We start from the raw sequence: 21,850 nt of genomic DNA, 5'->3' as shown, positions 1-21,850 counted from the left end.
TCCTCACCTCTCACCCCTTGCTCTCTGAAAAGAGATCTTTCCTGGAAATTATTTTGTTACATTTCTTAAATCAGGCAGAATACTGTCCAACTTTTTGCCTTGATGCAGTAAGGGATGAAATAAAGACTGGGGCGTTTGTGTATCGTTTGGACAACAGTGAGCAAATTCGGCACAGAAAACTTTCCAAATTAATGCCCATGCACTAAGTTCGTTTCCTATTTCCTTCAAAAAACAGAAAGTGTTTTTCAAAAGAGCAATTTGTACCAGAGACTATTCTCAGAGGCTCAAACTAGCCCTTTCATGTTTTCCATTCCAGACAAATGAACGAAAACTTCCTTGACAGTAGGTCTCTTCATTCAACTGCTCTAGTCTCAATGACTTTATTAATAAATAAAGCAGATGTAAGAACTGCTACACTAAGAGGCAAAAAGGCACTCATCTGATTTGCTTAAGTTGTGTTTTTGTTATCCTGATCATATGTTCTACTGCTACATCTCCACTACGTGGGCTTCCACTAAATGAAACAGGATTTCTAAGAGGCAGAAGAATCAGATGTTCACCCACTGAGAAAAATACAGCCAGTTGGGTCAACACATTGAAAGCACTCTTGAACATCCTGCTTCTAATATCCAAAACGGAGCTTCTTCAAGTTTGTGACATTAAGTTCAATTAGTAGCCCAAACAGGATGCAAATATTAGGAAGAGATACTTTAGGCAATACTAAAATGATACAACCAGAAACTGAAAATTTTAGCAAGATGAAAATTGCTTGTGGAGAGAAACAACAAAACCTCACTAGCCTCCCATGTACAATGGGAGACTGCCCCAGAGCATAGAGCTACACCCAGCCAAACATTTTTGAATGAAGTAATAACAGAGTAAGTTTTAGTTAAAAATTAACACAGAACAGATTTTTCTCTCCAGTAAACACAGAAGCCAAAATCAAAGCATTTAGAGCTTGAATGCTGGTAAAAGCAGCATCTGCCACAGAACACACAGCACCATGGAAAGATAGTGGAGTGATTTAGGCTACTGGGTGCTCTTCAGAGCATAACTAGCACTCCCAAAATGATAGCCTTATTTTATGGGATTGAGAAGTAGGGAGCCTTCATAACATGGACTACCCTAACTCCATTTTTCCATTTCTCACATGGAAAAATATTAAACTTGTCTGTGACTCAGTTTCTCTCTCTGTTAAATTACAATTGTATGCACTGGTAGGTTTACTGACTGCTTAAAATCCTTGAGGGTAACTATAATATTATGCCTCCACTTTCAGTATTCTCCAAGACACTTTAAAATAAGATCACAAAAAATTTCATTGAATTAATAAAAAACAATGTTCAGCTTAACTTCTTGACCATGTGAATGTTCTGTATACTAGGGAAAACCAATAGCTGTCCAACAAATTAAATATAGTAAAACCAGACTTACATTTGTGTTGCAGAGTTTATATTGCTTGTAGGTGCCAATGCATACAATCGCTGCAGCCCTTTGAGGCTGGGGCTGACCCTGGACTGCGTGGTGTGATGCAGACCCATGGTGGTTTGAGTCACTGCCATGAAACAGGCTTTGAGACACAGGAAACGAAGACGACTGATAAACTGAGGGTCCCAGGACTTGATGTCCAGCCTGAGGCTCACTTTCTTCTTGATAAAGATTTCCATGTTGAAGTGAAGGACTAGCTGCCTGGCTGTAAGTGTTCATGAGACTTGGACTCTGATGAAATACATGGTTCCTCGAAGACTGTCGCTGCCTCCGAAGTTTCTGAGGCTGCTGACCAGTATCAGTTTGTAAAGGTAAAATGTATGGCACTTTTCCATATCCATACTTTCCTGGACCAATAGGATTTCTGTTTCTGCTTCTAAAAAGAGAGAAAGAGGGAGAAAACAGTTACTGAAGTCATAAGTGAAGGAGCAGTTGGATACTTGTATGACTTGTTATTTGTCAAGTATTATTTGTTACTCACTGCAAAGCAACAGGTATCCAGAAATTTCAAACTATTTTACAGAAATTACGTACAAGCTGTAGTCCTGCTTGGTGTATGAGGAATCTCTGAAGAAGTCTACTGGTTGAACTAAATCCTGGGCCCTCTTCGCCTGAGTCACATGGCAAGTCATTTAGTGTCAGCTAGCTAAGGCAAATGGCTAGCTATGGTATAAAGTAGCAATTTGGGGGGGGCAGGTAGTTGTTCTTTTAATTCCTAGGACTGTCCTACTTTAAAATGGAAATTCAGAGAATCAAAACTGTCTATTCCTAAAATTCATAACCCTGCTTCTGAGGAGCTTGAGCTACATAACAGCAGGAAATCCCTATTGTGAATTTGGGTAATGACAGAAGAAAATTTGAATTCAGTATGGCAAAGATCATTAAAAATTGTGCATCCATATAAAAGGCCTCCTGTGGTTCTGCTTCATTTGCTAATTAAAAATGGAAATAGAAAAAGGATAAGGAACATCAAAATATTACTGAAAGTCCTCTGGAAATGATTACAAATGCAGCAAAATATTCTTATGGTACACAGTTCATTTTATCTTCTCTGGCCAGCAAATTTACTCTTTCAAAAAAAATAAAAATACACAAAGCATGGATTAGCAATACATTTAATTAGTAAGTCATGATCCTGCAATTTGTTGCCAGGATAAACTGTATATTACTAAAACATTACACAAGAGCTGGACAGACCCCAGCACTAATCAAAGAAGTTTCAGGTCTGCTCTCGTGCACACAGATTTCTTCTCACTGAAGACCCTGTGTTTTGGGTCGTCCTACACCTGTATCAGCACTCAACCAGCTGGTACTCCCTGAAGGGCAGCTTTGTCCCCTGCACACTCAGAGAAACACAATGGACTCAGTCGAGAAACTCAGCTCCAAATTACAAGTGAAAAATCATGAAATGAGTAATACCACATTTCAGTCATACCATTCAAGAGGGTTAAATCCTGGAATTTTATGTGCAACCAATAGGCTCATTTGCATTTGCTTTTCTTGTCATCCTGTACAGCTCAACATTGCATCAAGCCTTGATTTCTAATGCTGCAGTCTGAAGAATAAATTGGCAAAAAGTATTTCTTCCACTTCAGAGCAATGTGTGAATACAGTTGTTTGGGGTAACCTTTGCAGCTCAGGAAGGGAGACACCACTAAAAGAGGGTCATTTTCTTTATGTCCATAAAATGTATTTATATTTTTTAATATATATAAAATAGACTGGAACTGCAGTGAAAACCAGTGGTTATAACTTGACATACTTATTTTCTAGAAACTGAAGTGTTACAGATGTCAGACAGCCACCAGATCAGAGAGACTTTTCTTTGGGTTTGTTTTTTCTTGTGTTTATTTTCTTCCCCAGTCTTATATTCACCCAAGACTCTTGTTACATGGGAACCTTGGAAGTCATTTACTTAACATTCTAGCTTTATGGCCACGTGGGGCTTTTAATCAATCTTCCTGGCTCAAGGATGTGTGAACAAGAGTGTTGGTTTACCCTGGCAGATAAGTGACCAGCACTCTTGAGCTGTTTATATCCGTTAAAACACTCTGTGACTATGATGGTCATTGTCGAGGTAGGGTTTTGGTAGTTAGAGAAATGTAGTATAATGGCTTTTAGCATTAAGGGAGAGGAGAAAAAAAAAAGCCTTCTGTAAGTGGACAGGAGAGGAAAGGAAGAGAAATTATGAATGGGAATTATTTCAGAAGTTGAGACTAAAACCAATTTGATTTAAATAAGCACAGTTTTGTGTTGTGTTTTGGTTTTAATTTAAATGGGTAAATAAATTGATTCCTCCTATGTTGCTGCTACTTGTAATTTTTAAAATACTTTTCATTTTTAAGTAAGAGAAAAAAAAAAATCTTTCCTGTGATTTCTAGTCATATTCTGCACTCTGAAAACACTCTGGTATCATAGTTTCATGGAGCATCTCAGATTTTGGAGCAAACTGGTTCATCCTGGAAAACAGATACAACTCCTTATTTTTACTTGCTCCAGTCTCTAACGATTCTTATAGACAGCAGCTTTCTTCTCAACCTGACCACACCAAATTTGAAGTGTCTGAGATACAAACCTTAGCAACAACTCCTGGCACTGGGAAAGTTACTGCTTCATTGCAGGGAGCACAGACTTCATGCAGTGGTGTTCGCAGAGGTGGACAGACAGTGACAGGTCTACTGAAATTAGCCTTTCAAATTTATCATCTACAGTCAGGTTGCTTGCATTTTTCATCAACAGCAGGAGAAAGATGCTAATAACTGAGCAATAAGCCATGTGGAGACCAGCGGAATGGTAGGAATATGCCTCTGTCCCAGCCTTCTGAATGCTAAATTCTTTGCAGCAACAAGCACTAGACTCTTCCAGAGAGGAATACCTAGATGCATCATCCAACCCACCTGGAAGAATTGCTGCCTGGCAAACTAGGAGAGGCCATGCAAAAGGTCAAAAATGAGACTTATGTTTGACTGTTAACCTCCAGTTCAAGGTCATGAATTGGAACTGAAAAAACCTGAAGGACATGCAAGAAATGGTGATAAACTAGGACTCTTCAGTCTGGAAAAAATGATGAAATGAGCATAGAGTAGTCTTAAACACAGAATGACTAGTATCTGAAAGGACTCATGGCTGAAGGCAGCAAGTATCTAAAAGCTGCTGGAATCTCATCAAATTACTTGTGGAAATTAGAAAACCTTGATTTTGAGGGAAGCCAGACTTCTTTCTTATAAAACAGTTGATTGCTGAAACTAACATACAACAACAGCACCTACGAAGTGAAAGCAGTAACACCATTCTAACTATTCTATGCTGTAACTTGGAAATGTTGCTGGAGTCCCCACTGATGAAGAAATGAGGCACCATTTCTGGTAGCCTAAGTTTCCCAGTACCCTTATGATGACATGCCTGTGGTTGCATCAAGGCTCATCGGGGTAAGTCCTCTCCTATGCCTCTTCCCCACTAACAGTTAGGGCCAGAATAAACTAAGACATTGCCGTGTACCACTGAATGCCAGTCTCAATTCGCTCAGGTTGTGCCATAATTATGACCTGGAATTTTCATGAAAACACACTTCCTCTGAAATGGAAGGTTTTTTGTAGCTGGGGCCATCACATTTCTTTCAATATACAAACTTCTGGAAACATTGTAAAACACAACCTCTAATTATTAAGGTCTTTATTGGTGTTCAAGCATTCATTCAAACCAATACTGTCTGGACTGAAACTATTCCAAACACTGTCCGTTTTGCCTTAAAGCATCTTTCATTCACACTTGGCAACATCCTTATAAATCAGAGATGCAGTTTGTTGCAATGTAATGAAGAAGTTTGTAAAAACAGCTTGGTGGTAATTAACTTTTGTAATTCTTGGGGAGTATCAGGCAGTATTTATGATGTCATGCAGCAATGACGGAGTATTATGTAGGTCCAGACACAATGAGAAAGCAATGGAGAAAGAGGAATCAGGGAAAGGAAAGGGGGAGGAAAATCAGAAAAAAACCCCTACCATTAACTTAATAATCAGAATTAAACTAACCTTCCTGACACTGTCTACTTTATGCTAAATCATGCAGCTTTGATCTGCTGGTAGGAGATGGAGGTAGGGAAAGCCCTGAAGGCTTGTTGGGAGTTTTAAGTTGACAGCAGGACTTTTTCTTACCTGTCACTCATTACAATTACCTATATTCATTATAAGTCACGTAACTCACTCCTCCCCACAGCATGGCTTGGAAGCTTTGGAAAATCCTCCTTATTGTTGTGTGGTTTGGTTTATTTTTTTAAAGCACACTATAATGACCCAGGTCAGAGTTGGGATGCACTCTCATTTAATGCAACAGGTAAAGGAGGAAAAAAGGATTAGCAAGTAACAGCACACCCCTAAGCCTTATGCCTACTTAGGCAGATATAAGCTAGAGTGAGATTTTGCAGCATTAGACTTTACAAATCCAGGTATGCTAAAAAGCAACAGAGTCATCCTTCTTAACGTAGCAATGGTTGAGAAGAACATTTGAATAGGATGCTGAGTATGTGTTGCTACAGGAGTAAAGTTGAGTGTATGAACAACAGTCAACAGCTCTCAGACAAACTCCGAAAAGCCAATTTGAACAAAATCTGAGTTTTAGACAACTTTGACAAAGTTTTTCCAGTAAGGTCTTAGATTCTGTTCATGGTTTATCAGCATTAACAGAAATAATGAGTCTGGCAGCAGAATGAAGCCCCATATTCCTCCCACCAGAACAATTCCTAAAATAGCTGCATTTAGAAAGGATTCTAACACGTACCTGCAACATACTGCACTGCACTGGCATATCAAGGACATAACTGCATCAATACAAACTCTTCACATAGCCGTTATGAAAACAGCCACAACAAATAATGCTTAGGTTCCTTCTGATGAACACAGTCCCTGCAGAGCAGATATTGCTTATAGATGGATTTACTTAGTTATTAAAACCACAAGTTGGAGCACTGATCATGAGAATGATTGCAGGGTTGAACTCAAATAGGTATGAGAAGTCAACCACTGGCACTAAGATACAGGCATTATCACACTCAGAACTGAAGCAGTTAAAGTAACACTTTACTGCTCATTTAACAATACAATAAATAGTTAAAAATCAAAATAAATCCAACTCCCAGAGAGGAGAAAACACCAACTATATGAAAAACAGGTGACAAGAAAAAGAAGCCAGGGACTTTATTCTGCAGGATTACTCAGTGTTTTTCACTTGTCTAAATCCAGTGCTCTTTCTACACATGCTCGGGCCCTTCAGGAAGTTAACAGTAACCTACTGCATCAATCTTTTTGAAAGCACTCCCCTTTTCATCTGAAACAAATACGACTGTATTAGCAGAATAGTCATACTAATTTTCCTTTGCCAGTAAATTAACGTTCATAGTCAGAAATTTAAAAGTTTTCTCAGATGTACTTCCTTCTCGGGTCCATACAGTCCTTAGATACAGAAACAACTTAGGACTGGGGAGAGCTGCGTTCATATCCTACATCTTTTTCATTTAGAGAGAAGTTCCTCCTTCTAGATCAGCCAGATCAGCTCAGGCAGAGAAACAACATGCTCCTAGGTTTCTCATGTGCTAGGTCAGTTGATTTCACACAAGGGCTTTAGGCTGCATATCTCTACATCAGTCAGATTTCTGCCACTGCTGATCCACTCACTTTAATAAAACTATTTAATGTAGGCCTTTTATTTAATTGTTTCAAATAAAAACGTATCAACCAATGATTATCCACAATACTTTGCATGAAGAAAGGTCCTAAATACCCCTTCAGGAATTAGAAGCAACAAAAAGTATCAAAAAGCAAGGATAAGTAAATCTCACCACCTTCATCACCCATTAGGCTTGCCGGCTAAACTGTCTAATATATCAAATAAACAATAACAAAAAGTTGTTCAGTTCTTTACTGGATTGAAGAAGAGAAAGAGGGAATAAGAAGAGGAAAAGAAGTATTCATCAATATTTGCAGTTAGGATGAAGACTGCATTTACTACAGACAAGCAGAGGGGAAAAATTCCACCAAGAACAGAGTTATCATCTAAAGGCAAATTACTGCTTAATAGAAAAATATATGTTGAAAAACAAGTAGGTGCATTAAGTGTTTCATGCCAGACCATAGCCTGTAGACATCTCTGATCTACTGTGTTCATCTCAAGTAGAGGCATAACAGCTGGTTAACACAGAACTGGCAATCTTCTTTCTTTGGGCGTAATTCTCATAAACACACACACACCTCCCTGATTGTTCAGACAAATCTGTTTAGCCCTCTATAATGAAAATGATGGGCCCCTTTAAACTTAAGCCAACCTAAATATATTCTTGAATTCAAAAATATATTTGCCCAGACAAGTATAAAAATCAGGTTTTGTGCTATTACTGTAAGGATTGTAGCTGACATCTAAAAATAATTATTAGCTAGTATTCTCATTGGTCTAACAATTAACAATTTCTGTCATGCTTGAGGATAAGTCATCTGAGAATAGTTAGAACTGGCTCTTCAGAACATTTTGAGTGACAAAAAGGAATTTGTGGTAGTATCTTTTCCTAAGTTTATTCATAAGCATATGGCCTTGGTCAGTGAATAACTGCATTATCACTGACATGGAGTATATTCTAAGAATAGTGCTTTGAACCTCAAGTGTTCTTGAGGTTCAGTGAGAATGAGGTACTTCCGGAGCTGGTGGACTCCTTATTTATATTTCATAGAAACCCTCTTTGAACCAAGGATATTCAGCATCTTTAAAATACACAAGTAAGATTACAGATTTCCTGGGCCTTCACCTGTTCTCTTAAGTGCTCTTTACAAAGCCTCTCTCCAACATAACTTTTTCATTTTTTCCCTTTTTTCATTACTTCCTTTCTCCTCACATTTCTCCCACTGTTCTCTAAACAGAGGCTCCCTGGCTCACTTCCAGGTGAACCATAACTCATTTTCTCTCTCTTCTGATGTCAGACAGAATAAAGAATGTATTTTACATGAGCTTTGCAGCATTTCATTCAACTTATCTCCTAGTATCAAAATACTTCTTCTCTTGTAAAGGAAAAAATGCAAGGTTGAACATTGAAAAAAACCTGTCATTTATGACACCACAGAAGACTCGTCCTAATGTTGGAATGTTTTCTTAGAAGGAACCCAAAGAAACTGCCAATTCCCCTCATTTCCAATTCACAACCTTTCACTCTGTTTCTCAAGAAGTAATGCAATGTTCTGGGAAGGTAACAGCCTTCAGCCACCAGTTTCACCAGGGATGAGGAAGAAAAAACTGCACAAGAATTGCAGGCTTCATGATATTTTTTCAAAATGTTATTGGTAGAAATTATTCTGCAAGCAGAAGAAAGACAGTTTTCTGCCCTGTATGCCCAGCCACAACAATCACCTCAATGACAGATGACAGAATCTCGTCACAGGTCATTTGGATAGATGTGAAACCAACGCTAAGCACTTTCTTTCAATTTTGTTGAGAGTTTGGTCGAGTTCGAAGCTTTTTCCAAAATCTTCAGAGGCTTGCTTTGCCAGGAATCCTGACCTGGACTTAACAGATAACTCCTCTAATACACAAAGGAAACAACTCAGTGAGCCCAGTCTAACTGCACGTGCAGCCGGATGCTGCTCTGGGTGCCCAGGACCCAACCATTCTTCAGGTTCTCACCTACTTTTCTCACCTGGGAATTAAGCAGTCGCCTATAATCTAATCTCTGAACAGTTGCTGGCTGTATTTTTTCCTATCAACACAGCAATCAATCCACAGATAGCACCTATTTAGCAGCATTCTATTACTGTAATTGACAGTTTTTAAAGGACACTACCATTTACATACAGTTCAGGTATTTATTTAATAGAGTTACCTTGATTTTGCTTCTGAAGAATTTAAAGTGACTTATTAGCTATTACTGTCAGCAATAAAGTTATTGAAACATCCCTCCAATATTTAAAATGCAATTAAGAAAAAAAATGGAGACCAAGAAGTCTTTGCAGACACAAAACTTCAAATTCAAATGGAAAAAACAGGTCCTAATTATGTTTCTGTTAACAGGTTAGGTATGGGTATATATTTTTAAATGTACTTTATTTTTCTTACTCATAAAATAGTATCCTTAAAATAATTTCAGATATATATCTTTAATTCCTGGCACTTCCTCCATAATTCAGAACTGTAACTGTCCTATTCAATTATTACTTTCCAGTCCTCCTACTGCTTTTAATTTTCTTTCATGTTTTATATATTCATAGGCACACAGTTAACAAAGTTTACTTTAAAAAGACTGTCCACCATGCATTTTTGGCCCCCTTCTCTTAAATTTAAGTAACAAAATAAGCTGTCTTATCCTGGTCATAGCTGCTATCAAGTTTATACCTCACAGTATTTTAACAGATTCTTTCACCAGAAAAATTTTTAACAAAAACGAATGATTTATTGGTTCTGGGAATATATTTCCATCTACTCAAAAGGGAGAGCTCTCAACAGTCAGGTTAATTCACATCAAAAGCCACTGTGTATGGCCTCTCAGTACTGTACCATAGCCCAGTGCAGCTTTGCATTCCACGTACTCACTTTTCACCAGCTCTAAATCAATCTGGAGAAAATGACTTAAACATGAATGAAAGAATGGGACCCTTTGACTCTGTTTTATGTTAAGGAAATGCATGCCTATCTGCTCACTGACCTAGAAAACAGCCTTAAAGCAGTGAGCAGTTATCTTTGTCAAATGTTTGGTCACAAGAGTTAAACCACCCCTTTTGAGAGTATATTACACATTGGAAAGCAAAGCCATCATCACAAACTTCTTTTGCCACATTATAGCATATTATTCACACTTAATCAGCACATTTCATTGCAAATAAATCAGTCTAGGCATCACTTTATTTTACTGATTTTCTTTATCAAGGTAACTAAAACAATGGAACTAACCTGTTTGGTTTACATTTCTGGTAACTTTGGTCACCACACCACGATTTGTGCATATCTGCTACTTCCCATGTATCATCTATGCATATGAGTATTACAATGATTGCAAGCATATTTGACCTAAAAATTTCAAATTCTAGAAGACACAGAGTAACCAACTATACCTAAAAAGTAAATCACCTGTAGGAAATGGATTATACTACAGGGGTGATTCTTCTCTGTCTTCTATATCATATTAGGGGAAAAAAAATATTTACATTTTTTTGACAGCATAGAATTAATAAGGTCACTAAGTAAACTGCCTCTTGAGAATAGGTTTAATTAATTGGATTAATATCAGAGACACACATGTGGACTATCTTCAGTGAAATTTTCCATCCTCAGAGATGACAATTAATACCCAGTCTACCATATTTGAAAAACACCCAGTAAAATAACTTACTATATTGGCTTTCTCTGATCTCCCAGTAAGTGCTATATAACCTCATTTATGCCCTTTTCAACACTGAGATAGGATTCCAGAATTTGAACCCAAATACTACAGTCGTCTTTTTTTATGAGTTGAATAATGCCCTGATTCCAGGAAATTTCTGCAGGTTTTTCCCCTTAGCTTCATCATCAAGGTTTGGTTAAATAATGCAACCATGCAGTTGCCAGGTAAAACAGCAGAAATTCAACACAAGTAACCACATAACTCTGTTGAGATCCATTACAACTGCAATGGGAGCTCTGTAGTGTTTCTACCCCTTACTGACCAGGCAGTAATTTGTTGATAAAATGCAGTCTCACATTTGACTGAATGCTAGTAGCGTTCTCACTTCCCCTCCCCTCATTCAGCCAACCCACTTCAGGAAGGGTTGAAATATTCAGGAGTAAGGTTAAGAAAGCTTCTCCGGTGGCTTGCAATTATAGTATCATGTTAGGTTTTTAGTTTTGGTAATATCATTGAAAGCGTGCTCACAGTAGCATAATAAAAAGTGATACTAATTAGGTAATAGTAAGTGAGACCTAGAGCATATCAAGGGGATTAATAACCAGATGAGAGGTGGGACAGCACCAAGTCAACCTGAGGCCACAAACACCCCAGCTAGCTATTCATTTGGCCAAGAAATACCTCACATGATCTTTATTGCTATTAGAATCTGTTTGGAATTTTATTCAGAAGGAAAATAAACATCTTTCTTACATGGATTTAAATCTCCCCAAGTGCTATCAAAATGAATCTTTGATTACTACTGCTGATTTTTCTGGAAAATTTATCCTCAGAAAAAGATCAAATCCTCTTCCATCTGTCTTCCTCCTGCACAGACACCAACCCCCAATAAGCTTTTATAACCATATTGTGTTTCAGGTAAAATACTTCCCATTTCCATCTTTCAGCTTCATCTCTAAGGTTTGATTGAATAATGTAACCATGCAGTTGGCAGGTAAAACAGCAGGAATTCAACACAAGTAACCACATAACATTATTAGAGAAATAATGAAAGAAGGGATAGCTAAGTACTTAAGCTGGGTTTCATTCCAAATATTAAAAGCAAACACCCATGCCAATAAATATAAAGCCTCAGAACTTGAGAAAATAATACCTTCTTGAACCTGAAGGTCCAGCAATCACACATTTGTTCACCTCTACAAACTGGAACTGACTAGAACAGGTCACAAAAATTACATCAGAACATATAGTCAATGATGCTTAAATTGCTTAAGGAAATAACTACTGAATTGTCCATTTAAAGGTTAATTGTACACCTGCCAATGGAGTGACCTACATTTGCCTGGTCAAAACATCTGTGAGAGAGGCAAAAGAAAAATTTTCAGAAAGGAAATTCTGGTCTGACATTAAACGATACACTCTTCCTTTCCATTGCTCACAGGCCTAGAAATGCAAACTGACCCTATACAGGGTACAAAGCAGCACAGCAGACTTTCACGTCAGCTGCTGGCAGCAGAATAAAGACCACAGAGCTATAGCCATGTGAGAAGTTGATGATTTTTGGATTATTTCCTCAGCGCAAATCTCTCCTTTCATTCCTCTTCCAAAGACAAGAGCTTTAGGGAAGTCTTTATTAATGTATTTCTTTAAACTTTCACTATTTCTGCAAACCTACTTTACTTATTTCATTATTCTGGTGATAAGTGTAATTTTTTTCTTTCTGCTCCCAAGAACCACAAAGTACATGTTGTGCCTCCATAAGTGGACACAGAAGTTTTGCCGTTCCACCATGAAAGTTCACTTGTAGAGAAAGTGAAGGTGGCAGTTGTAAGCATCCTAACACTCAGCACATCTATGTAAAATTGTGGTTTTGTCTTCCCTATCACCAAAACAGAGAATTGGAAATGCAATAATTAAGAAGCACTAAAACCTAGTCCATGAAGATCTCCCTTTGAGATGTGTTTTCTCTCTCAAAGCATGTTATCCTTTTGCATGCCATTATTCCTTTTCCATATGTGCCTCTCTATAAAAATGTCTGAATGCTTGGATATTTTTTCACTATCTCCTCATTCCTGTTTGTTCTTATTGTATAGTATGCTCTATGCATTTTATCTAGGTGAAATAAAAAGGCTGTGCTAATGGGAACTCAACTCTTCAAAGCTGAGAAGAGCTCCTTTCCTTTGCCTGCAGACAACCGAGAGAACCATCACCTTTCTTTTTGTGTTTCCATCCTCATTCCAATGACTGATTACAATTTCCTAAGACATTTCGATCATGCAAGAACTCTGCTTACAGCACTACGATAAAAAGTGGAGCACTTGAACTTTTTAAATTAGGCTTCTAATTGTAGGTACCTCAAATCTCTCCCTCCCTGAGCTTCACGTGCAGCCCTGGTTCCTAAGGCCTAACTGAATCACATGTGAACTTTCAAAAGCTGAAAATGTATCCTCTTCACAGACAATGTATGTAAAGATTTAGGATATATAAATTATATTTTGAATTTTACTAAAGAAACTGAACAGTTCTTTGTCAGCTGTCTGAAAGCAGGCAGAGAATTTTTCACTTGTTGCTAAACAATACAAATACATTTGGCTGCTCCGAAAGACAGCTATTGCTGTCAAAACGTATTTACCTTGGAAGCCATCCAATTTCATCTTACCATGCTGTCAAATGTGAGCTTATCTCAGCCACAAATGTCCGTGCCTCTTCTATTGTTTTATGGAAGTATGCTAAAATTATGGCTTTTATATAAAGTCCAGTACAGTAAATAGGAATACCCCCAAAAGTTTCCACTGACTGAACATACTGTGAAAACACAGGGTTGGGTTTTTTTTAATAGCCTGACACCAATTTCCCATATCCCCCACTGAGTGAACATTAAACACTGTTCCACAGTATAATGTCTAGAGTGACTTATATTTTGAAATCTATTTTCCATCTATCTGATAGGACCAGTATCTCCTTTGTAAAGAAAGTCTGTACTCTGGATTTTGTAAACTAAGGAAAACTATTAAGTTTATCATTCTAATAATTTCATTTTCAAATAACATTTTTTGTTCTCATTATGTTTTTACAGTCACCACCAAAGAATCTGAAAGTTATGCAATACAACAGGCTTTAAAGCCACCAGGGACCTTCCTGACACAAGATGGAAATAACTTATTACGCAAGTAAGATTAAAACACTGACCTTGAATCCAGAGTCTTTTGCCAAGGGGCAGTGTGTGGGGGGGGTGGGGGTGGAAAATCAACTGTGGTGTGGAAGCTTCTACTGTGCTTAGGAAAGCAAAGGAATTTTCAAAAGCAAAGGCCTCCATCATACAGGGAAGTGGAGGCACAACGGACATTATGATCGTTTTAATATCTCACGTGGCAAGGTGTTTATTAGGAAATAATACAGCTTCACTTCAGCACACACAGTGGTATTTTCTGCTCATTGTCCTCTCGTGTTCCAGCCACAACTGCAGTGACTGTTGCAAACGGTTGCGGTCTCTGCCGCCTGCAGCGGCCAGCACAGCAGCAAGGGCCAGGCTGCAGGGATGGCACCCAGCTGTGCCAGCAGCCTGGCAGCAGGGCTGCTGTGAGGCCAGGCCAGCTGGGATTCCCTTGGAGGCGGAGGGTGCCAAGTGGCTGGAGCAAACAGGCTTTGAATGACTTTGTGCTGACGGTTCAAGGCCAAGCTTTCAATATTAGTAATGACCCAGCTATGTACTACAACCTGTATCTGCTACGCTGCACAGCTGAGAACAGAAGAGCATTATAGTAAATGATTAAGTTGGAAAACTGAAAAAAGAAAATATGACTTTTGTCTCAACACAGTCACGTTAATACTGCTACTAAAACCCTGCCTCTGGCATCCCCTGAATTTTTATAAGCTCATCAGTGCCATACTGAAGTTAGACTCAATAGGTCTAGGCTATCCATTTGCATGGGTTTGAAAGACAAAGCAGAGATTAAAGGAAATGGCCAACACCTAGGAAGATCAACATCTGAACTGCTGGACCTGCTTTTTAAAATTTATGCTTCACTGAGACAAACAGGAAGCTAACAGGTTAATTTCTATTTTCAAATATTCTTTTAGATGGAGAGAGTTTCTCCCAGGGGCTGAGGATGTCTTTATCACCAGCAACAGAGGGTCCTATTGTCTTATTCTAGTCAGGCTGGAATATTGCCTCAAGGTAACATTCTTTTTTTGTTTGGGTCAGCAAGATGTCTTTGAAAACAGAACTACAGTTTACTGCTTCACCTAAGAATTTTAAAGAATCAGATTATATGAAGGAGGGTTTCTTGGTTTTTGTTTTTTGAGTTCTTTTTTTGTTTGGTTTGGTTCTGGGGTTTTTTGTTAGCTACCCAAAAAACAATATCTCCATGCATCTCCCAGAAGAGGGCTCAGAGGGAAAGAACCAAGGAACTGCTGAAATACATATTATGAGGAAAGACAGACAGAATGGAAATGTTTCAGGAGCACTCCCTCCCAGGGGATCTCCATGCCCATTCTCCTCAGTTTCCAAACTGGAAACACATCTATTTTCCTTTCATACATATGTAAAAAAATCTGATAGACTGGTATCTAAGAAGAGAAAAAAGTCTTTCTCCAGAAATTGGAGAATTACTTGGAATTAATTATAACAGCACAGTTCCAGCCTGCCTTGAAGACTAAACAGCTAATATTAGGTAATTGATATAAACATATGCAGTGTTTAAAATGTTCTATGTATTAAACAACCACATTTTTTAGTTTCATCAACCAGGAAACTTTGCTAAAAGAGGTGGTAAAAAAACAAAAAAGGCAAAACAAAAAGCCCATAAATAGAAACTCTGAAAAACACAAAACAGTTTTGACTAGGAAAAAAGTGGATGGACAGTTGGCCATACTTTATGAAAAAAAGTTTGATGCATCTTTTTTTCAATCGATTAAAATCAGAATGGCTGTTGAATTTAAGAATCCAATTACAGAACTATTACTTGTTCTGATTTTTATTATTATGGTGAAGATGGAAATGTCAAACAAGAGTGAGAAAAAATCTCAATAAATCATAAAGCAAATCTTAAAGGGAAATAAGATAATCTGCCCAGTACACCTGTAGAATAATTATACCTGTCCTTGGTTATTATCATATAAGTAGTCAACAGGAAGGATAGCCTTCCACAGAAGATGGTAAACATTGTAAAAGTCAGTCTTAGTCTTTAATAACTTTTCTGTATTAAAAAATATCCACTCTAATCTGATATGTCATTCTTAAAATACGTCGTTCATAGCAAGAATAAAGTGTGCATAGACACATACCTCTTTTCTGGCTTGGCGTTCTGCCTGGGGGACTGAGAATGCCTGCTGCCTCTCAATGCTCCTCTGCTCAGATGGCTGTTATTATGGCCTCCGGAAGAAGCAGAGGCCCGAAGGCCGGCCCAAAGCTGCTCTTCATTCCTGTGAAGCGGCACAGATGTACGGATGGCAGAAATGATGTGGCCAGGATAAGCAGTCAGCGAGTCCTCGCGGTGGCGGGAGTGCTGATGAGCAAGAGTTCTCTCTGAGGCCGGGTACTGCCGCCCCGGCCGTCGGTACCCCCTTTCCCGGTAATAGGCTGGGAGGCAGGGCCGCGTTTGCTCCATCACACCGCCACTGCAGCTCCGAGAGCAGGCAGACCAGGGGCCCCAACTTCCCCACATGCCTGGGATTCCTGCACTGCTATCCTCAGATGCATCTCTTTGCTCTTCTATCCTCTGGGGAACCTGTGGACACAACAGATTGACTTAGGAACAAGAATTTACACTGTAATAAGAGGAGAGCACTAATATACTTTTTAAGCCATTTGCTTTGCAGTCACAAGTGAAACAGAATGCCATAGGAAGTCACTTGTCTTATTCATTCCCTGTCAAACGGCGGCCTGTTCTGTCAGTAGAGGAGGAGGTCTCCTACAGCCATCAACCATTAAGACCAGAAGTATTATTTGGACTACCCGGATAGGAATGCATTTTCATTAGTTCTCAGCAATGGAAAGCATTGTGTAAGGTAAAGCTTGGACATTTGGAGATTAAAAACTGTTATAATATTAGCAAAGTCAGGAAGTAAGGTCATTTCTGGTGATGACCTTGGGTTAACAGACACTGACTGCTCTCTTCCACTCTGATGCCTCAACAATGGAGATTGCTAGTGTTTGAAATATTATTTTGGGGACTCCCATCTAATGGTGGAACTTTTTAGGAAAGTAATAATGTAAGAGGTCAGACTGATTTCCAACCAGCCAAAAATACTGCAATAGTTAACTCTTATATTATCATTTTTCCCCCCACCTCCCACATTAATACTTCAAGAAAAAGAGCTATTGAAGATGATCTGCCCAATCCTCCATTCACAGAAATCCCCATCAACTTCAATGAAAGACAGGACAAACTAGTTGGTCTCAGGTGTTCAGTGCCACGTGGCCCATACTCACCATTCAGCAGCAGAGGGAAAGCAAAACAAAGAACCCCAAAGAGAGGGGGGTTTTCTCTTGAAGGAAGCTAGGAAGGATTAGGAAGGGCAGGGACTGTTACTGTAAGGAGAGTTAACCCCTCAAGCTGTAGGCAAATATTTAATAAATATCCTGACCTTGTAATTGGCAAAGTATCAGCACAGCCTAGACGTTACAATCACCCATCCCCATCTACCTGTTTATTTGTGCCCCAGGCTTTATCCATTCCTGGATCTATAGTCAAGTGTTCCACGCTGAGCAGTCCCCAACTTTGTCATACAGAAATTAGTTCCATTTTCATTAAACTCATAGGTTTTCTGTTGCCTCCCTTGTCCAACTGGCTGAATCACAATTTTTCAAAGCAGGCTTCCAATGTCTGATTCTCACAATTATTAATATGCAGAATATTCTTTTAAATAAGCATCCTTTAATAGTTTATTTATATTCTGAATAACCTGTGTACCAACAAGCACACACGCATATCTATTCAATTAGAAGACAAAAAAGGCACTGACCAAAACCAAATGCTTACCAAACCTCTCCTGCCCTATTCAACTGTGCAGCTACCTCAAAACGAGCTTCAGAAAGACAACCTGTCTGTCTGTATGTCACTTCTCCCCCCTTCAAAGGATGACCACCTAAACATGTAACTTCCGTTAACTATTGTATAACAGCAAAAGATTAACATCTAAATATTTCGCCTCTAGTCACAGATAACATGCACAGTCACTAACTGAACTGCAAACCACCCATGCCAGTGAGCATAGCTATAAACAGCTAGCTATAAACATGGCAGGCTTTGGTGGAATGTGGTTTGCAAACATGGGTTGAATACCCCATTACAATATGAAAAGCCAAGCCAGTGCAGGGTTTGTGGTGCTGCTGTGTAATTGTCAGTTGTGGTCTACATAATCTGAAACATTTCCCCCCTCTGAGGTTGCTCTCACACTTTCATCACCAACCACAGAAAAAAACTGCATTTAATTATAACTTGTGAATAATAAAAAGCATCTGCATTAGTGTGATATGTTACCCATTTCTCCAGTGTTATTTGAAAACAGGAGCAGATGTCTCTGTATTTAATATCTCTTTTTTCCTGTGGGTATCCCCTTTGGCATTTGCCTTTTAAATCCAATAGCCTGTACAACCTTATACCACAATGTCAAAATTATGAATAACATGAAACAAGGTCTTGGTTTCTGGCTGTTACATTTACTTTCATATCCAATAACAGAACAGTACTGGCTCACAATCTGACTAAACAAGCTATGCTTCAGTTTGTGATTTTTTTCAGTGAATATTCACTGTTCATACTTATACTACACATTAACGTAGCTCTATCACAGAAATAAAATTATAGTAATTACACATAGAGACACTCTTCTGATCTGATCCCGGTTTGCAGTAAAATTTTCTTATTACAAAACTAATAGTTCTTTGTTATCAGACAAGTCAGGTTCCATTTATCTGGACTATTTCTTAACCATTTCTATGATGGTTCAGCACACCTTTTTTTTTTAAAGACCCAAAGACACTCACGCAGTCAAGAACTAAAATCTGTTTGCAAGCAACTCAAGTCACCACCAACATAAGAAATATTTCATTATGCAGAAATAGAAACTGAAATAATAGTGACAAGTGTTGACCTGTTGCAGAGAAAACTTTCTGGCTGCCAAAATTCATTACAGCAAGAATTGTTTCAGATAAAATGATAGTTTAAATGACTGAAGGCAATGTGATTTCACACCCCTTCATCTTCACAGTAAGAGTTCTAGAGATAGCACAAGAAGGTTTGATCTAGCTATTTAAGTAAGAACATAATAAAAAAACTAACCAAAACATAACAATATCTAATGTCTTATACTGGTGTACAAATTCATCAATACTACTTAGTTATAATATGACAAAATTCTGAGATGGAAATTTTTAGTAGCAAATCGAGTTATGCGCTTTTATTTTTAATAAACGAAGCTTTAGAGAAGATGACATGATTAATGGCATAATCTACTCAGTGAAACCTACTACAAAAGACTGAATAAATTGAAGCTGCGTAGCTTAAGGAATGGAAAACGTAGGGGCAGTAATGAGTCTTACAAATAGTTTACATAAATAAATACAAAGAGCTGTTCGTTTTCTCTTTGAAGCAAATTGTTCTCCATGTCTATAGCCAACACACAAGTAACAGTGGACTTAAACTAAATCAGAGGTTATCCAAATTAGCTAGTAGGAAAAACTACTTAGTGGAAAGGCAAAGCAGGGGAACAGATTGCCTGAGGAGATCCTGGCATCATGGAGGCCAATCCCCAACCTCTACCAAGAACAACTAAAGTCTAACTGACCCTTCCTCTGGGCAGAGGAGCTGAACTAGAGGCCTCAGAGGTCACTTCCCATCTTTCTGTCCTGTGATTTCCAAGTTACTTTGTAGCCAGTAATGAATTCTACCACAGCCCTAGGATACAGCCAAGAAATTACAGGTAGCTACAGGAGACAGCTGAAGTATTCCATAACATTTCAGAAACATCACATATTCAGAGAATCCTAATGCTAGGTCCCTCCTCCCCTCCCTTTAAAAATTACCTCTTTAGAGAGTGTGCTGTTTAATGGAAGAGTTTCAGCCTGCACCTGGGAACAAGTGAAATGCATACTGAATTTTCCTTGTCAAGGAAATAGATTGCATTTTAAATAGAAGAACAGTTTCTATTGAATTCATATAATTCAGCAATCACTCTGATCCTGAATCAAAAATTCCAGCAAAATCTAGGAGTGCATAAGCTGCTTAAATACAATGCAAATTTCTAGTACTACCTCCATCAGAATTTAGAAATAAGATCCACATCTCCGGATTTCACCAGAAGTTGTTGAAATTATACTATGCAGAATGTCCCTGAAGAAAAAATATCACTTGAACTGCAAGCCACCAATAATTCAGATGTAAGTAGTTGTGCATGAAGCCAATGACTGACAATGCACTAACGCTGATTTAAAATATTGTGGGAAAGTTCATCCTATAACTGTTCAGAAAAGTAGAAAAAAAGCAGATAAATCAGAGGCCCATTTAACCCAGTATTACGTTTCTGACTGTGTGGAAGAACCAAAGGTTTAAGGAACAGTATGATTTTCAGAACATCCACCGACCCTCAGCTTCCAGCTAATCAGTAATTTATGGGCCTCCTGCAGCTAATCACCATATTCAAATTGTTTTAATACCTGTTACTGGACTTAATTTCCATTAATACAATTAATCCCTTTTTTAGCATATTTCTAATCTTGGCTTCCAAAAGATTGTGCATTTAAATTTAAAAAGTCCATCCTTTTCCTCTGGTTGAACATACAGCCTGACAATTTCACTGTCCCCGATTTTTTCATTATGATAAATGAATAATGATCATTCTTATACTCCTTCACTCTACCGTGATGTTTGATTTGAAATCACTAACACAATCCAAATCTGGAATCTTCTCTGAAATTCAGCAGTCCTAATCTGTTCAGTCTCCTTTAGTACAGAAAACAGGGCAGAGTTTGGACTGTCCTCATTCTCAGCACCTTTTCCACTCCTACATTTTGACAGGGGTGTGCAATGCTGCATACAGTACTCCAAATGTGAATTAATGACGGACTTTCACAGTGATAATGATCATGACGCTTGGTGACAGTACATGCCTTTAACCAGCTACTTCATTAAATAATCTGCTATAGCCACAGCCAACGTTACTAAGCATTTTGCAGATACTGAGCATGTTATAGCAGTCCAAATTGAAAACTGAAACAGGATACAAAACAATGGCAAGCTTTAAACCTGGAGATATCTAAACCAAACCAGACATTTCTGGATTTTTTCAATTTCAGTTTACATACAATTAATGTCATATTTCATAGATTTCACTTTAACATGTTATCCAGCAATTCTTTTTTTTGGTTAAATGCCCTGAATTTAAATGCATTCACAAAGAAATTAACTAAATCATATTTATAATTATACATCAAAGAGATGTAACAGGCATGAATGTATGTTTTGCAAAGCTTAATGATACTACTTTCACCCAAAAGCAAAGAAATTGTATCCAGAGAACATTTTATCACCTGCACAGAAAAATGCTAGTAATGGTATTCACTCAGTAAACTCATGTTCACGTGCTGGATGCAAAGTGGAGTTAACAGAGGTTAGCATGCTTTTTTTTTTTTTTTAATTTTAAATTACTACCGCTATCATATTTGTCCTGTGCTTCCCAGACCAGAGTCCTAATCCTGCTAATATTCCTCAATACCCTTTAAGATTTAGGCATTTCTTCACTGTCACTTCCATGGTTGTTCTTCTCATGCCACACATGCTAACCCATGCTATGACACCAAACTGTCACCATCATTACTAAAGGAGTGTCAAGGCACTTGGAAAACATGACCTCTTCTTATTTATTCCAATACCTCAGGGTCACAAGTCCTTTATTCTATAGTTCTGACTGAAGATTTTGCTAGGGTAAAGCCTGTCTCAGAAGATGTGCACGCAGCTTTTATCACAGCCAGGCTCAGCCTGACCGGGTATTCAAAAAGCCAGTATAATAGTA

General features: G+C 38.2%; 1 protein-coding gene across 1 annotated transcript in view; it reads right to left on the bottom strand.

Annotated features, from left to right (window-relative positions):
- The window catches only part of THSD4 (thrombospondin type 1 domain containing 4), a 348,410-nt gene that overhangs the window by 263,147 nt on the left and 63,413 nt on the right, over positions 1 to 21,850 (bottom strand). The window contains exons 4-5 of the mRNA XM_026856282.1: positions 16,124 to 16,566; positions 1,435 to 1,864 (exon numbers count right to left, since the gene is read on the bottom strand). Of these exons, the coding sequence (XP_026712083.1) occupies positions 1,435 to 1,864; positions 16,124 to 16,566 (873 nt within the window). The remainder of the gene's footprint in view (positions 1 to 1,434; positions 1,865 to 16,123; positions 16,567 to 21,850) is intronic.

This window comes from Athene cunicularia (assembly GCF_003259725.1).
Source record: "Athene cunicularia isolate RWA chromosome 10 unlocalized genomic scaffold, athCun1 chr10_part1, whole genome shotgun sequence".
Taxonomy (NCBI): domain Eukaryota; kingdom Metazoa; phylum Chordata; class Aves; order Strigiformes; family Strigidae; genus Athene; species Athene cunicularia.
The sequence above is the reverse complement of the archived record's forward strand: the minus strand, read 5'-3'. Positions and strand labels throughout refer to the sequence as shown.